Source organism: Condylura cristata, unplaced genomic scaffold (assembly GCF_000260355.1).
Source record: "Condylura cristata isolate star-nosed mole 26May11 unplaced genomic scaffold, ConCri1.0 scaffold00035, whole genome shotgun sequence".
In the NCBI taxonomy this organism is placed as follows: domain Eukaryota; kingdom Metazoa; phylum Chordata; class Mammalia; order Eulipotyphla; family Talpidae; genus Condylura; species Condylura cristata.
In genome coordinates this window covers 2,045,417-2,064,803 of record NW_004567136.1, presented here as the reverse complement: position 1 = coordinate 2,064,803, position 19,387 = coordinate 2,045,417, and the positions used below count along the sequence as shown (strand labels likewise).

The following is a 19,387-nucleotide window of genomic DNA, read 5'->3' as shown; positions in this document are numbered from 1 at the left end:
ATGAATGACTGTTAAGGAGAAGAGAGTAACTTTCACTATCTCAGTGCTTGCTCAGGGACCAAGTAGATTAAGGCAAACATTTTAAAGCTAGCCTTTGCTAGCTAAACTCTTATTATTTGCTCTTAATCTCAAGGGCCTGTTTTGTTCACTGCTGGGGGTTCTGGAAGCTGAATGTAGAACTATTTTTAAGCACATGTTAGAGCACAGACCATCTCTAGGCATGGACTGAGGTGGCCTCCAGAACCTGTGTAATTTACTTGGGTGGTTGAGGCCACTTACAGCTTAGGTTTTTATCTCTGTCTTTCATTTCTGGCTGGCCTGCTCTTTCTCTGTGACCTCGGCCTGCGGTTATCAGATGTGGGAGCTGAGCGCAGTGTCTACTGTTGTCTCTAGGACACTCGATTAGGTTGGGATATGATTTGCATAAAGCTAGTAACTCCAGCAAACAGATTTATGAGTATTGGTTAAAAGAGAAATGATTATTTTTTAATTGAAACAGAATGCATTTTATTCCCATAAACAGTTAAGCAGTATTTGGGTAAAGTTAGCCCTTTCCATGTGTAATCGTCTGGGGTAGTTTTATTTCTGAGTATGATATTGTGGCCAGTGGGAATTTGTAGCTAAGCCATTGTTTTAACATGGAAGCATTGTGTTGATATGACATGTGTATTTTGGGGGAGACGTAGTCAGCAAAAAAGAGCTTTTTTTTTATTGATTGCCTACTCTGCTGTGCTGGGCCTGGGTCTGAGTACTGCCATGTACACTACTCTCCTGCATGTCTAAAAAAGTCTCTTCTTTTGAAGATAATTGTAGATTCATCTGTTGCATAGAGATCCTGTGTACCCTTTCTCACACTCTCCAGGGATAACATCTTTATACCTGGAGTAGAGAATCACCACTGGGAAATCGTCATGGATACCTTGTTGAACTTATTTGGATTTCACCAGTTTTACAGGCTCTCCTTTGTACGTCCCTCTCTGTGTATTGTGTAGTTTATTCTATTCAATTTTACAACATGTTTAGGCCACCATTTCTTTTTTAGCACTGGTAGGCAGAAGGCTCAGATAAGCGTTGGTCTGGGATTAAGTCTAAGCTTGTTTGAGCCAATTTTTTGCCTTTTCAGTAATAATGGTGGGGGATGACATTGAATGGAACTCACTGAGTTACCTAGGAAACACTTTGATTACTTTTCAGTGATTGTTCTAGTGTTTTAGCTCACTTAATGTTCCTCATAGCTGTGCGACCTAAATTATATCACATTTGAAATTACTACCATTAATTAAAACAATAGTATTACCAAGAAGTCGGTAGTTATTATTACTACTCCTGAAGTCAATATTAAGTAGTAACATTTCTTGTTCTTTTTCTGTCTTTTCCTGTTTTGAAACTCTTTAACCACTGATTTTGGCAGTTGTGATTGCTTTCACTGTGTGTGTGTGTGTGTGTGTGTGTATGTTCAGAGATGTATAAAGCGAGATCTGAATTATTACAGACTTAAACATTGAGCTGGGTTGAGATACCTTAAAATATTTTTACTAAGCTGTAAATTAAAGCTGGTTTGGGCAGGGTGTCAGATTTTTGAGGAATAAATGTAAGCCACCAAGAACACTTGAGCATGTCATTGGAAGAGGCCCCTCCCGCCCCACCTCCCAGAATAGTTTGGATCTTTTGGCCAGACATAGCTCCAGGAATGTTTGAATTTTTCTTTTTTTTAAAGATTTATTTATTTGTGCATACAGAACTGGGGCACAGGCCAGAGACTCAGGGGTGGTGAAAGACTTCACCAGAGACAGAGTGGGGAGCAGAACAGGCAGATCGACGAAGTACACTGCTGAAGGGAGCAGTGGGCGGGTCAGGAGAGGTCTGCCAGCCATGCGGTCACCTCTGGGGCAGGCGGGAATCGAACTCATGCGGAAGTGGTTTCAGCTTGCTTTACCCCGCCGCGCTACCAGGGAGGGCCCAGGAATGTTTGAATTTAATCAAACCTCTCAAGGTCCCCTCTGATTTTCAAAGCTTAACGTAACACCTTTTTGGGTTTGTTATCACTGATGATTAGACTGTTATGATACTCAGGAAGATAATATTCTGATCAGTAGTCTGATTTACTGTGTGATTCTTTGCTAGTTAAATTTCTTGTAAATCTGTCTCTGTGATGAACAGCAGCACTTATTCAGACCAGAAATAACAGCAGTCTCATGTGTTGTAGATCCCAGGAGGTCTTGGTGTTTTTGTAGACAGCAGACAGAAATAAAAGGAATTTTGTCCTTTTTACCTCATGTAATCCCACTGGAAAATGAAACATGTGCACTGAGTTGATACTGACTTCTGCCAGGTTACCTCCCTGAAGAGTCTTGGGCAAGTGCAGTTGCAACATTTCTTGGACAGGAGTCTGACACCCCCAAGGAGATGGATGGCTCTCAAGGCTCATGTCCCGGGACACTTGCTCGCTGCTGTCTGCCCGGCACGTGGGCGTGAGCTTCGCCACCGCCACCTGCATCTGCCGCCAAGACTCTTCCAGATATCACCCACCCCAGATTAGAGTCAGATGAAGACGAAGTTCTATCTGATCTGTTGTTATTGTTCTTGACATTGGTGACGTGCCTGCAGCCTTGAGTGCCACTTACTCTGTCTTACTTCTGGAACTTGACATTGGACATTAGATAATGCAAATGGTTTCGAAGCGCTATAATTTTAGGAACTATTTGGAAGCCGCAAAACCTTCTTAATGGCCCACTCTATCAATTTTCTGTTCTTCTTAGGAAGTTTTTCCTATTCATGACTCATTTCACTCACTGGCTAACATTGAGGGAAATGTAATAACGATTAAGGAAAGGAATGTATGCATTTTCTTCTTTTTTTGAAAGCTTGTACACATTTTCTGTCTTGGGTTATGTAAACTTGGATGATTGTAGAATGTTGACAACTGTGAAAGGTAAAACTGGCCTGTTAATACATACTTTGTTGGAATTTAAAAATCATAAAGTTTCCTTTGCTTCCTTGGAGAAGTGCTTTGCTTGATGGCCCAGAGTACAGATCCAGTAAAAACGACATGTTCCAGCCGTCCTTTACACACACCTTAAGCGAAATTAATGAGATCACTCTAAGATTACGCTTTGTGTTTTATTTTCATTTTATAGGTCTGTATGAGCTGTTGGCTGCTCTGCCAGCCCAGCTGCAGCCACATGTGGACAGCCAGGAAGACCTGACCTTCCTCTGGGATATGTTTGGTGAAAAAAGCCTGCATTCACTAGTCAAGGTAAACCATGCTGATGTCAGATTCTTTTTGCGGAAAAGCATATGGAAAAATGTTTTGAGCGCCATCTAGTAAACCAGAGATCAAATTGTTGCTCTTTGAAAACAAAACAGCCTTGTTCCATTTCACTGATGGGCGTGGAGGTTGTTAAAGATCCTACCAAAAATACATCGATGATTTCACTTACTGGTAGCAATCTGGTTTTGCATACTAATGCAGCAAACACGAACTCGCCCTTGTTTAGAAAAAGAATCCGAAATAGTCATAGGGAGGTTTAGACTCCTTTATGGTCAACATTCGTGGGCTGGAATTTAACTTAAATAAATAAATGTTCACAGCAAAAATTAGAAGGAATATATTTTCTGAGGTTAAGGATGGCAGCGGTTCAGTAGCCACATTAATTTAAAATAATTTCCTTTAACAAAGTCAACTGAAACTTTAGCGAGCCTTTTCACCCCCTTTGGCACAACGCCATGGAAATGGTATTTTGTGTATAAATATTCTGAAGTTAAACACGAATAAAAACCATTTTGGAGACAGTTGCCGTACAGCATCATGCCATGAAAACGATCAGCCACCAGAAATTAGATCTCGCCACACAGCAACCCTGGAAGTGATCAAAACTCTTAAAATAGTAAAATGAGAACAAGAAACTTACTGGAAAATATGCCACTCTTGCCTCTGGAAATATGAATTATATTTTTTCATTTAACTCAAGCTGAAAGAAATTTAAGTTTTAACTGGAGTCTGCTGGAGATAGAAACCTGCAATGCCTCCACAGTAGACAGATCCAGCCTTAACTCAGCTAATCCGTGAGTTGTCTAAGGTGATAGGTTTTAGTTGCTGTGTAGTCTTGGAGAATGAGACGCAGTGAGTGCTTCACAGGGTGGGATTCTTAGCACTTTTTTTTTTCTTGTCAAATTTGCTGAGATCTGCCTGGAAATTCTCAAGACCTGGGAATGTAGACCAGTGACTTTTCTAGCAATATCGTTAAAGGCTGAGATGTTATGTTTGCTTATTTAGTTTTAGATAGCCAAGATATCTTTGTGCTCTGAATAATTTTAGATGCTTTCGTGGATGTGTTAGAAATAGTTTGGAGATTATAATGGATGAAATTTATGAGTTGTTGAGGCAGCCATAAAAACATTCCTGTGTGGGATGTATAGAAGTAGGATAGCTATGGATTTGTTCAGATTGATTTGTTCTTTTGATAAGAGCAATAAAAGATATTTCAAGGGGCAAATGTCTCTAACCATTAAATAAACATGCCCCCCAAACAGTGATGCTCTGTGTGTTGATATTTATAATGTAGTTATCATCCTGTTTCCTTACTTATAAAATGAAAATTACCTTGTTGGCTAAATTACTTTTGAGCTTCAAATAAAAGAGTGAAGATCTTAGTTTGCTGATAATTATATTGGTTAGGCATGTATAAACACATTATTAAGCATCAAAGAAACAAGGAAAAAGTTTATTATTGTGGCATGTGAAGATGTAAAAAAATAATAACAGAATCAGTTATTTCTACTAAAAAGAATAAAATTGTGTGAAAAAATTTTTAGTTACACTGGCTTTTCAGTTTTAAACACATGTTGTTTTTCAAAGTATTTTCCAGTTAGAAATGGTTAGAAAGCACATGGAGGGTATTGATACCTGGTTTCCATAAAAACAGTGAAGAGAATAAACTGAGGTTACCGGTATTTAAATAACATACACAATAATGAGTATCATTCCAAATGTTTTTTACTAATTGCTATCAAGGGACTTTTTAAAAACTTGTTTTTTACTTACAGTCCATTTTCAATTTCTTCTTCATTTCCCACACTCCAAACTTTTATCACATGCAGACCTCCAGCATGTCCCTTGACCAAGCCAGTAGTTTTCAAGTATGCAAAGCCTGAAACGCTCCCAGAGGCTGGCTCATGGCATTGTCGTTTTAAACAGTGGAACAAACCACTGAACTGCATGCCAACAGCCTCTGGTTCTGGGTGGAGGGTGGAAGCTTTCGGCTTGTGTACATAAATCTTAGTAGAGCAAAAGGAATTTGTTTGAAAAGATCTTTCCAAGAGTGACTCGAAATGTACTTTGATGTCATGCTCTTTTACCTGCTGTTGACACTATTGGTAGGTGATTTCAAAGCTGGTGAACTTAAGCTCCATTTTAGTCTAGCACAAAATTTCCATAGTTGTCTTTTTACTTGGTGTAAAAAAATGATATTAAATTACTGATCAGTTTTAGATACATGTAACTTGATGGCCTAATATAAAATAAACTTAATAAGAGACGATTTGGACATTGCAGTTCTGTGGCAGGCGTGGCCACTGTGGGGTTTCCGGCCACACTCTGGCAGTAGTACTATGGAATGTGAGCTTGTCACTGGGAAGGAAATAGGATGTTCCTTTAAATTGTTAGCAGCAGATATTTAAGAGTTTCCCCCCCAGGAATATTACTTGTTTTAATTATATATTTTAAAAAGAGAGAACATTGGTTTACAGCACTCTGTATGTTTTAGGAGTGTTGCTTTACATTTCTTCAGTGCTCATCCCCACAACATTAAGTACATTTTTAAAATGGTATCTTTGGGGTTTTCTCTGCATAAGGATATATCATTTACAGAGTTCTATTTCCTTTCCAGTTTGGATTACTCTTACCTTTCTCTTGCCTAGTTGCTCTAGCTAGGACTTCCAGTGGCAGTGGTGGTGAAACCAGACATCCTTGTCTTATACCTAAGCTTAGAGGGAAAACCTTCAGTCTATGATGTTAGAAATGGCCTGTGCTATGTTGAAGTGTGTTTCATCTACCGCATTTTGGGGGAATTTTTTAAAAAAAATGTAAGTGAATATTGAATCCTGTCAAATGCTTTCTCTTCATCTATTGGTAAAATCACATGCTTTTTTTCTTTTACTTTGGTGATGTGGTGAATTACATTCATTGATTTTTGGATGTTGAACCATCCCTGTACTTCTGGAATAAATGCCACTTGGTCGTGATATATGATTCTTCAACACATCGCTGAATTTGTTTTGCTAAGATTTTATTGAGGATTTTTTGCTTGTATGTTTACATGGGAAATTGGCCTGTAGTTTTCTTTCTTGTGATGTCTTTGTTATCAGGGTAATGTTGGCTTCATAAAATGTGCTTGGAAGCATTTTCTCTTTCTCAATTTTGGGGAAGAATTTGAGACAGCTGGGTATTTTGTCTTTGAATGGGCTTGTCGTTGAATGCTTGGTGGAACTGATCAGCGAAACCATCTTGTTCTGGGCTTTTGATTTGGGGGGGTGGGGGGAGACTTTTGATAACTCAGCTTCCTCGCTTAAAATAGGTCTGTTTAGGTTTTCTGTTTCTTCCTCTCTGACTTAGAAGGTTGTATAGTTCTAATAATTTTTCTTTTAGGTTGTTTACATTTGATACACTTATAGTGATCTCTTATAATATTCTGTTTAGGGTTGTAGTGTCATGTTGCTGTCACAGAATGAGTTCAGAAGTATAATTTCTGCTTTTTTTTTTTTTTTTAAAGAGTGATTCTTTTTAAAATAACATGGAACAATTAAATACTTAGGAATAAACCTGAGAAAGGAGGTAAAAGGTCTATCAAAGAAAACTGTAGGTTTTTTTTTTTTTAAAGATTTATTTATTTATTTATTTATTGTGCATACAGAACTGGGGTGCAGGTCAGAGGTGCAGGGGTGATGAGAGGATTCACCAGAGACAGAACAGGGAACAGAACAGGCAGGTCATTAAGTCCACTGCTGAGGGGAGCAGTGGGCCAGACAGGAGAGGTCCACTGAGCCATGGGGCTACCTTCTGCTCAGGGGATCGAACTTGCTTCTCGCTGAAGCATCTAGCTTCACAGTGCTGCCCCTTATCAATCCGTTGCAGCACCAGGGAGGGCCCGAAAGCTGTAGGAGTTTGTTAAATGAAATAGGAGAAGACAAAAAGAAATGGAAAGATATTTCCTGATCATGGATTGGAAGACTCAACATTGTCAAAATGGCCATCCTACCCAAAGCAATATGCAGATTCAATGTAATTACAATGAAAATATTAATGGCATTCATCGAAAGAACTGGAACAAACACTCATATGGTTCATATGGAACCACAAACGACTCTAAATAGCCAAAACAATCCTGACTAAAGAAAAAGGAGAGAGACATAATGATAGTATTAAATTCCCAGACTTAAAACGACAGGATTCTGGCTCCAGCTGCTTCTGCTTCCTTTAACTTGATCTCAGGTGTGATTGTGGGTTCCATCTCTCTGGATTGCAGGGTGGCCATTTGTGCTGTGCCTTCCTTCTCTTGACATACCCGTGGGCTTTCTTTGGATCCCCTGTGACCTCTCTGTGCTCCTGTGCTGTGGGGTTTGGAAGAAGCCCGGCAAGGGCCCACATCGTGAGGCAGCCGGGGGCACCTTGGTGCGGCTGGCTGATTGTGTGGCCATGGCTGAGGTGGTCTGGGAGTAGCTCAGAAATAACATTAAGTACCTGCTCGGGAAGCTCTCCCTGTACAGGTGGCCAACATGTCCCCTCCTGCTCCCCATAAAAACTGATTACCTGGCCCTCCCTGGCGGCGCAGCGGGTTAAAGCACAGCACTGAGAATCTGAAGCCACTTCCGCATGAGTTCGATTCCCGCCTGCCCCGGAGGTGACCACATGGCGCGGCAGACCTCTCCTGACCCGCCCGCTGCTCCCCTCAGCAGTGTACTTTGTAGATCTGCCTGTTCTGCTCTCCACTCTGTCTCTGGTGAAGCCTCTCACTGCCCCTGAGCCTCTGGCCTGTACCCCAGTTCTGTATGCACAAATAAATAAATAAATTAAAAAAAAAAAACAAACAAACAACTGATTACCCTTGGTCTCCCCGGACCCTATTCCTCCAACTCATTGTCACATGATCAGTCAGGCTAGTAAATAGCACAAGGCCGCTCACTGAGCAGCAGGTTCTGACCTTACACTCCTGCTCCACAACTCGTCTTTCAGTGTATCTGACTCAACATATGTCAAAGCTGAAACCAGAAGTCTCCCTTTGCCCACTTCACTTTCTAACTTGGATTATTTTTCATTTTATCACTGATTTGTTAGAGTTTTTTATGTATTTTGGATACCAGCACCTTATCAGATCCAGGATTTACAAATATTTCCACCATTATATAGGTTGTCTTTTTACTTTCTTGGTAGTAGTCTTTAATAAAAAGCCTTTTTTTTGAACAGAAAATTTTATAAATTAAACTATTTGTTTAGTGCTTCTGTTCATTTCATTCAAAGATATCATTGAGTCTTTAGGGGCTTTCGTATTCTTTAGAAAAAGACATCATGGTATATTTTAATTCTTTCTTTTCTCCTACAGGTAGATACATTCTTTAATTTGTTTATCAATCCCACACTAAGTCACTATAGTACATCTGACCGAGTTTAGATTTAGAGCAAATGGAGGTTACCAGGTTTCTCTACCCATCTGCCAGCTATTAACGTGCATGATTGACACCTGTGGTTTATGCACATGCCTGATAGGGGATGACTGGAGTGTAGTGTGGTCATGGGTAGGTGGGCACATCTAAGCTGAGAGATTGGGCCTTTAGGGGGGCGCGGACTGAATAGAACCATGGCTGAGAGAGCATGAGAGAACGTCAGAGAAAGCCCAAAGGGTCAAGACCTGCCAGCCCCCTGTACCCCAAACTCTCCTGTACCTGGTCGCCTCACTACAAATGGCATAGAAAGATCAGTAAAAACCTGAAAATGCCACTAGGACTCCAGGACTCTCCCTTACCCGTCTGCCTGGGTCCATGGAGAGCCTGCCCTGAGCCTGGCTGGCATAGCAAGTAGGTGATGCTTAGAAATGCCAAAATAATCTCATAGCAGCCTACCCCATTTTCTTAGGAAATATGAACATTTTTTGAGGTAAAACAAATTTCTATTTTGATTACTAAAAATACCTATTATATAATATCAAGAAGTGATTATATTTGTGACCAGAAATGTTGTGTTTCTCTTCTTAAAGAGGTCCTGAAATTTTGTTTCCACTGAAACGCATGAGTTCCCAGACAGATTAGTAGAAGCAAAGTATGAGGTATAACGTGGTGGGAGTTTATCTTAAATCTCCATGTTAATAGGTACTTCTAAATTTTTAATGCTTATGATTTAGATGTACTTAGCAGGCAAAGCTTTACTGGGGGGACAGGTTCATGTGCAAGGGAACCAGTGCTGGAAGGGAGAACTTGCCTGCCTCCTGGAGGGTGAGGAGAAGGTGTGTGAAGGGTCGTTCTGGGAGTCGGGCCAGAGGAGAGCAGCACCACAGCTTGTTCTGGATCAGGAGCCACTGGCCATGCGCAGGTGACTTACATCACAACATCACATGTGGGCTCTCAGCTTTTTTCCTCCAGGAAATAATCATTGTCAGTATCGAACACTTTTTGTCTAGGATGGTGCCTAATGGTCAGTGTGGGGGCCAAGTTATTGGGACCCGATTCAGCTCATCGTACCAGCTCACAACTGTTTCAAAAACAACCTGTGAACAAAATCATCTTAACATTTTTACCTGTCCAACCTGGAAGCTAGAAAATCCTAAGCCAGTTTGAAAATGACGCTTGATCGTCATCTTTCACTAACTCAAATTTTCTTAATAATTAGCATCATGAGATTTGCTTGGAAAGTAGCTTTTTCCAGGATAACTTAGTCAATTTGTATGCTGGCCCGTTCGGTTCCTTCTTTTAATCTAGAAGCAATGAAAAGCACCGTATTGGAGAGAGGGGGAAAGGCGATATTTACATAGTAGTAAATCAGAATCAAGCTGAAAGGCCGTTTTATAAGATACTTGCTGGTACAGGGCTCCCTAGAAACAAATGGTGCTGTTTGGGGAGGGGAGCGGTGGTGTTAGGTTCAGAGAGTAAACCCATTGGGGAGGTTATGTTACTTGCCTTCGCGGTACCATTTGCCTTGGGTGGGAGGAAAAGGGAAAGACAGCCAGACATTGCGCATGATCTCTGGCCACCTGGTCTGACGGCCTGGAGACTTGGATCTCAGCAGCTGGTAATGCTTCTTGGCCAATCACAGGTAATTGTTCAGCCAGTTCTGTTGAAGGAACCAGATGAAGGCATTTCTTACGTTATAGTTTACATTTTTCAGGCACAGAAACATGTAAAGTCTGCTCAAGATCGGAATTCCTGAGACCCTGAGTAAATTGTTGCCTTTGTAATGCAGACTCTCAAAACAGTGGCCATATGTAGTCCTTTTAGAGACTTGCGTGGGATGGCGGGTCAGTGAATAGAGCCAGGTTGATGGATACTTCTTGATGGGCTGAATCCTCCCACTGGGGCCTGCATTTAATACAGCAGAACAACATCGTTCAAAAGTTATTTTGATTTAGGTGTTTTCTTTTCAAATATACTTGGCTTCAGAACAGTCATCTCAAATTTGCATGTACTCATAATTGAAAAATAGGGAGTCTCTACAAAGATGTAAGTGAAGAATTTCCCTGCAAACATCTAATAAAAAGTAGCTGATTAGAGTGGGTGGGGATCTGGAGACCTAATACCTTGCCTCTCTTGTAGAGGTGATTCCTGTTATTCTTTATTCCAGAGAATAAGTATTGCTGTGGGAAATACCCACCTTCTCTAGATGCCATGGCCAGCATTGGAGGGAGTGCTCCCCAGGGGAGTGCTCCCCAGAATTGTGCTCCCCAGAGTAGTGCGCCGCAGAGTTGTGCGCCTCCTCCCCCGATTACGTCCTGCTCAGTTATTCTACAGCTGAATGTCCACGTGCACTTAGGGGCAGCAACTGTGTACCTGCGGTTGCAGCACTGCCCAGTGCCCGCCGCTGTGCTGTGGTTAGGTCCCTTGCTTTCCCATCAGGGCAGGTGGTCATCCATGTGCTGTTAGCAGGCTGTGAGCGTGGGCCTGACATTCTGAGTTGCTTCTGAAAATTCATTTGCCACAGACAACCGTGGAATTGTTGACAACAAACGAAGGACAGATACCAGATGGTTCTACTTACTTATGGAATATAAATAACCAAATTGGCAAAGTGCAGCAAAAATGATTCTTGAATTCTGAAAAATATACTGGTGACCACAGGGACATTTGCATGGGTGTTTGAACTTGTGCACATATGGAGGAGGTGTGGTGCTGTACACCCAGACTTAGTTACTTACCCAGCTGACAGATTAATATTAGAGGAAAAATAATCCTGGAGGAGGAATCTTGTAACCTCCAACACAAGCTGACTATTCACTTAGGTCCAGCTGGGCCCTTTTGCTGACTCTCTTGTCTTTATTTTATTCTTACTCTCGAGTTTGTTTTCTTCGCCTTGTTGGTTCACTTGTTTATAATGTGTTATTGAAGGACAGTTGGGGATACTGAGGCATGGTTTAGGTGTCCAGATGCCCACACTCTAACTTCTGTAGTTCAGAGCCGGGGCTGAGGAACTATGTTACTTAAACTGAGATGTAGCAGTGCCGAGAAATTGTGGCAACAGTCAAAGACGATAACATCGTATTATTTACTCTGCAGGGCCTTGTTTCCTATCCTGTAGCATGGCGATGGCAGTTCCCACCTCCACTGCTGTTAGGAGTTACAGAATGAATAGGAAACACGCTTTAAACAGCCTCGTACATAGGATGGTGTCATTGCTGCTGCGTGCCTTCCCCCTCTTCCTCCATTGCTTCCTCTTCCTTCCCCTCTGCTCCTATCCTCCCCTTCCTCCCTTCCACCTTCTCTCTTCCTTCCTTCTCTCCCTCCATCACTTTTTCTGCATTCAGGGCTAACCTTCAAGATTTGCATGATTTTTGTTGCCCTTTGATGACATTGCTGTTTTTTTCCCCCTAGAATATTTTCTTGCCTTAATACACTTTTGTTCTTGACTTTCTACTTCCTTGTTCTCACTTTATCATAAAAATAAATACAGTGTATCATTTGTATAATTTGTAATTTTTAAAATGTCCTTGAGTTGGCTCCATAAGCTTCCTAACGTCCTTCATTTAAAAAATGATATGGCATGTCTTGGGCATTATAAAGCCAGAACACTGTATTGAACACCCTAGATTCACCACACAGATTAAGACATAAAACATTACAGATCCAGCTGATGTGAAGCATTCCTCCGTATTCCCATTCCTCATTGTCACCTGCCAGAGGTCACCTTCACCATTAGTTTGCATTCCTAAAAATTGATACATTATTTTTTATGTTTTCAAATTTCTAACAATTAGAATCATACTTACAGTATTCCCCTTTCTGCAACTTACTTTTTTGCTTGACTTTTGTTAGTGTATTTTGAGATATATTTTGATCATACAAAAGCTCTGATTCATTTGTTTTCTTTGCTGTAGAGCATCGCATAGCAATTGCAGGAATGATTTGCTCTCCTGTTTGCACATTTCCATTGAAAGGTGTCCTATTGGTTCAAGGTTTCTTGTTTTGGAAAGAACCTTTATCCCCACTCAGTACTAGAAATGAAACATCAGAGATTTTGTACATAGGTGACCACTTCTTATTCCACCAAAGAGAGGGTTGATGCGCTGAGGAGATGCGTGTCTTGTTCTTTTTCACACTTGCCTCATTGCTCTGGTGTCATTTTCTGCGTTACCTACCTCTAGGAGAGTCTCCCAAGAATGTGCTGATCTAATATTCCCATTTTGTTGTAAGCATCTCTGTAAGGTGTTTTAAGCATGTGCTGGAATTATTGGGTTTAGTTTCTCATTGAGGCCAATAAGATAAACTTAATAAACTTAATGGGCTTTACAAGGTTTTGGGGGGAGTGCAGGATCTTCGTAAAATTATGCATGTATATTATACATCGCCTCAGTGTTCAAAGGAGATTGTTGTAGAGACTTGAACACCTTCCCTTTCCAGGCTCTGCTTTGCCCAGGTTTTATACATTTCACAAGTAGCTTCAATGCTTTCATGGGTCTTCTCAGCAATCTGCTAAGAGCCTGTGAGGTTTCCCAGAGCTACAGCTGGTTCCCTGCAGGGCTCTGTGTGTGTGTGAGTGTGTGTGTGTGTGTGTGTGTGTGTGTGTTTGCACATGCCCCCCCATGTCTCCCTGTGTCCCTGCCGGTGCCTTTGACCCACATGGGAACAGCTGTTGGGTCTGCTAACCTCTCTGCCCTCCCCCCAAGTTGGATAATTGCCTCAATGTACTCTTTACTCTTCTGTCCTTCCGCTAGATGGTGCTCATTCCTTTAAGAAATCAGACTTGGTTCAAAGAGCTTGTCAGTTTTGTCACTAAATGGATTAAAAATAAAAAGCAATTTTAGGCCAAAGCAATATGTGAACACGTTGTGCAATTACGCCATCTTTGGTCTGTGGGAGGCCCTTCAAAGCAGCTCCTGTGCCTTTGAAGAATGCCAGAATGCTTGGATTGTTTCTTGATTTTCGAACTGATGTGTCTTATTTGACACATTTTCTGCCCAACGTGCATTTCAAGCTAAAGTCGCATTTCTAGGAATAGTTCTGTTTTAGGTGCTGTCTGTGGATTCTAAAAGTAACTCACAGAAACTCGTTCCCTCTGCTCTTCCAGTATATAGATTTCATATACTATCTACACCCAGTGGGGTAGATTTCCTGTCATGTCCATGGGACCCCTTCTTACTCTGCTCTTCCCTTTCCCCCTCCTCTGGTGTCATCAATTCTACAGTCAGATTCCTAGGACTTACTATTGGTTTGGTTTTATCTGACCCATTGTCTTGTTTCTCTGTATTGTACATGTAAATGGTATCATCCAGAATTTGTCTTTCTCCTTCTGATTTATTTTGCTTATTTAGCACAATCCCCTGTAGTTATATCCAGGTTGAAACAAATGTCTAGAGTTTGTTAATCTTTATGGTTAGGATTTTTGTGTCATTTTTAGGAAAAACATGTACTGTGAGATTATGAACATATTTTCCTGTGTTAACTTTTCACAACTTTATTATTTTTCTACAGATAATTCTACAGTCTAACTTGTACTGATTTGTCATGTGGTCTGGAGTAGGACTCCATTTAAGGAGGCAACACCTCTCCCCCCAGCTCTGCAGCACAAACTTTCTCATTAATCTGGTGCTCATCCAGGCACGAGCATCTTTCTGGACTGCAGAGAGCCCTTATGTCAGAGCCACATAGGCTTAGCTACAGAAAGCTTTGTGGGGGTTTTGAATGTTATTGAATTGATTCCTAATTCAGCTTGGGTAGAATGGATATCTTTATAATATTGAATCGTATAATTTGCAAGCATGGTTTGTCTTTGCATTTATTTAGGTTTTTTATTTTACTCAGTAATATTTTATAATTTCTATATACTTTGCATATCTTTCATTCGAGTTTTTCTTAGGTATTGAAATGTAATTTTTAAACAGCTGCTGTTGCTTTGTTGTGTATCATATTGATGCAGTATAGTGTCCTTGTATCTTGCAACTTACTAAATTCACTCAAAATTTGATTATCTGTATAATCTTGGTTAGTGGTGAAATTCTTATTCATTATCATCCACATTTTTTAAAAAAGATTTATTTATGCATACAGAACTGGAGTTCAGGCCAGAGGTACATGGCAGTGAGAAGACTCACTAGAGACAGTGAGGAGCAGAACAGGCTGACCAATGAAGTACACTGCTGAGGGGAGCAGCGGGCAGGTCAGGAGCAGTCTGCTGTGTCATGTGGATTACCCCTGGGGTGGGGCTGGATCTTACTCTGAAGTGGCTTTAGCTTCTTAATGCTGTGCTTTAACCTGCAGCGCCACCAGGGAGGACCATCCACATATTTTTTTTATCTGTCAGGCCTTATTTTTCAATTTAGGCCTCTAGACATTGTTGAATGGGCCTTGTAGTAATGGGTCTCTTTGTCTCTTTCCCCGAGAATTCTTGTTTTTATTAGTACTTAAACATTTTTCCTTCTATAATTTATTCCCTCACTGTAACTTTCCATGTGTCTTTGCTTTTGTATTTATTCTAGTTTTGTATCCGTTGCTAAAGAAATTTACTCATGATCTCGTGTTCTTATATCATCCTTTTACTAATCTCATTTCTGAGCCTTTTCTGTTCTGATGACGCTATTTAATAGTTTCCAGTATTTTCTTTGTTTCCACTGATTTATTTGAAAACATTTGTCTCTAGTTTCTCATCTACTTTTTGGTGTGTCTTCATTATGTTTTCATACGTTACTAACGTTTTTGTCTTTCCAATGTCTCATTTTAGTGAAATGAGTCTCCTGTACCTTTAGAATTAGGGGAAGGCAGTGGAGCAAGTTCATGATGTGCAAGAGTGACTTTTCCAGATTGTGCCTCCCCTTGCTTCTTTGTTATTGTCAAAGAGACATTGTTTTGGATGTTCTCCTGAAGCGCCCTGTTGTCGCAGCTGTCCTTTGCCCCTCAAGTGTCCAGTTTGAGCCTCCCTTCTCTGGGACCTCGCCTGCTCGCTTCAGTTCTCTTCCCAGCAGTTCCTCCCTGTCTGGGCTTCTCGTTTCTGGAAAGGAGTCTGCCACCATGTCCATGTTGTATCTATTTTTAAGAAATTATTCAAAATTTTTACTTCATCTCCATCAAACCTACTTGTGTCCATATGGTCCACTATGTGGGAAAAGACAAGCTTTTGTAGGATTATTAGAAACATTACAGGGTTAATCTTCATGAAGTATTTTATTTGACTAAAGTTTTAAAGTTGGTAGCCATTAAGAGGAAAATATAGAGAATAAGATAAACTTATTGCTAGTCTGACTCATTTTTTGGCAAATGTGTAATTAGATATATGAGGAGCAATGAATAGTGTAATTGGTATAATTTCTATAATTTAGAAAGCCTTTTTGGAATATGGCATTCTTTGACATTTTATTAGATTTATTTTCCTTCTTTGGAACTTGATGAAAAGCATTATTTCATCTTAGCTGGAAAAGACAATCTTTTGCTACCTCTCGCTGACTTATATTTGTTAGACCCATATAATTGGAGTTGGTATAATTGAATTTTGATACCTAAACAGTAGCTGCTTTGGCAGAGTAGAAATATATTTATATGTATGTATAGGGCAGACAAGAGTCTAGAATAAAATTGGTGTATGCGTTGCATAGAGCCTTTAAACTTTTTTATACAAACCCAAAGTGGAGAGGACTGAATAATGTATAGCTTTCTTTAAGATTTTTTTTTCATACATATACATTGGTATCTAATTCTATAGCACATATTTTACCTAGTGATATGTTTATTTCTATTATATTGAAAAATGTGTATGGTGTGCTGCAGTCCTACCTAACTAGTGCTTTCATAAAATATACTCTGGAAGCCCATAGGATAGTTTGATTTGTACTTTTGCAACTTCATGAAACTGTGTAGCCACAGTGTCTGATGTCATCCTCTCTGTAGACCAATGAAAGTGCATTGTGTCATGAAGTCCTGGCAGTTGTGAAATTTGCAAAGACCTTAGCACGTCCTCTTTTGTCCTGCTGTGGTAGTGATGACTGCTACTTTGGCAGAGTTCCTGCGTCTGTCCGGGGAAGGAGTCTACGGACCTAGGGCGTAGTGAAGCCCCAAGATAGAAGGGTTTTTGGTTCATGAATGACTGCATGAGACAGAGAGGCCAACCACCTCCCTTTTTCTCTTACTCATGAGACCTTTTCTGAAATATGTCAGGAATAAAACGAAGGCAAGGCAGAAAGGAAAGACATTACAAAACCAAAGCAATTCCACTGTGTAGGAAAACCAAAGAAAGAATGAATAAAGCTGTTGAAATTCAATGCAAGTATATGATATCATAGTTCAGATTTATACAGAACATATGTACGGAATATTGATGATTTGTTTATCTGAATACCCCATAAAATACTTAACTTCCCCACCATGTTTAAAGTACAGCATACTTAAGAAGTTTGGTTCCAAGCATAATCTGTTAACAACATTCTTGTTAAGAAGGTTCACTGTATGTGTAGAGAAGACCCAGCTAAATTATAGTTTCTGTTTCCAGTGAGATAACATACTTTGACTTTTTAAAATTTCCTGCCTCACTTGAAATGCCATTGACTGCACAGTTTGGCCTCCTTCACATGTTGCCACTAAGCCTAACCAGCAATTTTTCCTTCAACTAGTAAATGGAAAACCATAAGGAAAATAGGCCTTTCCCACAGCATAGAATTCCAAGGTTAAAATAAAAAAGGAAGAAAAGTTAGAGGTAGTGTCCACAAAAATTTTCCTAGCTTTCCTTCTGGTTTTCATTAACTTCATTAATTTCCACTTTCTCTTGCTCACATCTGCTTATTTCATTTCTGTTTTGGAGAAAATTGGTTAAAAGGCAAGTTAAAGCAATTGTAATTAGTTGTAGTTAGTTGCTTAATATCAATCCCCTCATTCAGTATAATGTATACTTCAAGAAAGTATTTATCTTTATTTCTTCTGAACACAGTATTTGATAGCTAGTAGACACTTGGATTTTTCAGTAGTGTGACATTCTTGGCATTTTATCTTTGTAACCATTGTGGAATGCTGCAGTTGTTTAAAAGCAACTGAGAATGATTAGCTTATTACAAGTTAACTATTTTAAATCAGAGACCACCTTCCCAAGCCTGTTATCTGTGTTAGAAACTGAAAAGGAGGAAGCTAGTACAGATAGAAAGGACAGTGTTGCAAAGACAAATTGCAATTACAGATTATTGGAAATGAACAGGTAGAAAATAACCCAAAAAAAAAAAAATCATAGAAATGAAAGCCTCAGTGGTCCACTGCAGATGATATTCAGGTCCCATGTTTATGTCCATGTCTGTAAGCATCGTCATGAAACCAAGGTGCACCAGAGGGGAGGAGAACATCTTAAAAGCACCCAGAGAGAAAGGGCAAAGAATGTTAGCAGACTTCTCAAAAACAAAAATATAATCCAGAAGATAATAAAAATAAAACATAAAGTGCTGACAGAAAAGAACTGTCATTAGCTAAAACTATTTTCAAGAACCAAGGTGAAATAAAGGTTGTATATAACTGAAAACAGAAGGCTTATCAGTACAAAGCTTAGAATAAGGATCTTCAAAAGTATGAACTTAGGAGGTAAATCTTTAGTGGTAGAGGTCATTCTAAAATGATAAACCACTTAATTCTAAAGTTGTACTCATGCAACAAAATAGCTTTGAAATAAACCAAGCAAAAATTTATTAAATAGAGACAATTAACTCATGGCGATCCCGATAGGATCTTAACAAATGGAAATTATATCGAATGGTCATAAATGAGTTCATAAAGTGAGTCTTAACAAATGTCAAATAGTGGGTGGCACACAAAGACATCAGGCAAGGGTGTCTGGGAAGTAAAGTCTCCCAGCTCCCAGGGTCCTCACCAGAGGACTGACAGGAAATGGGTAAACATTGACACAGTTTCCAGTGCATGATGGTTGGCAACGGTAAGAAACACGAAAATTAAGTTCCCACATGTTTAAAATTTAAAAATATACATGATCTGTAACAATGGGTCAAACAAGAAATTATGAGAGTGCAAAAATACTTTCAAGTGAATACTACTGTTGATATGTCAAAACTTGTGGGTTATAAGAAAAGGTACAACTGTTTTCAAGATGATACTCATGAGGTACCTTAAATGCTTATGATTGGAGAGGAAATAATGAGCTAAGCTAGCTTGAGAAGTTTTAAAAGAACAATAGAAAAATCAGACCTGTCCTCCAAAGTAAAAGGAAGAAAATAAATACAGATCAAAGCATATATTCATGAACTAGCAACAATGAGGTCAAAAAGTATTTTTTTAAGACTATGAAATAGATTCTCCTCTCTCTAGAAGGAAAAAGAATGGAACAGATAAAGAATATAGGAGTGAAAAGAGGACTACAAGTACAGATTCAGCAAAGATTAAAAAGATAACTAGAGATTAATAATGTTGGGAAGTTTATTTGAAAACTTACATAAAATGTAAGAGTGTCCCAAAAACACTGATTGAAAAAGATACCTGCAGCCCCATGTTTATTGCTGCTTTATTTACAATTGGAAAAACATGAAAGCAGCCCGAATGCCCAAAAGTAGATGACTGGATAAAAAAGATGTGGTACATATACACAATGGAATATTACTCAGCAATCAAAAAGAGAAACACATGTCTTTTTTAGCAACTTGGATGGAGCTGGAAAAGATCATGCCTAGTGAGATAAGCCAGAAAGAGAAAGAAAAATACCGGATGGTTTCACTCATAG

The 19,387-nt window shown here is 39.7% G+C and overlaps 1 protein-coding gene across 2 annotated transcripts in view; it reads left to right on the top strand.

Annotated features, from left to right (window-relative positions):
• Nucleotides 1-19,387, top strand: part of MPP7 (membrane protein, palmitoylated 7 (MAGUK p55 subfamily member 7)) — a 134,378-nt gene that overhangs the window by 56,038 nt on the left and 58,953 nt on the right. For both annotated transcript variants that reach the window (XM_004693051.2, XM_012732657.1), the window contains exon 3: nucleotides 3,138-3,256. In XM_004693051.2, the coding sequence (XP_004693108.2) occupies nucleotides 3,138-3,256 (119 nt within the window). The remainder of the gene's footprint in view (nucleotides 1-3,137; nucleotides 3,257-19,387) is intronic.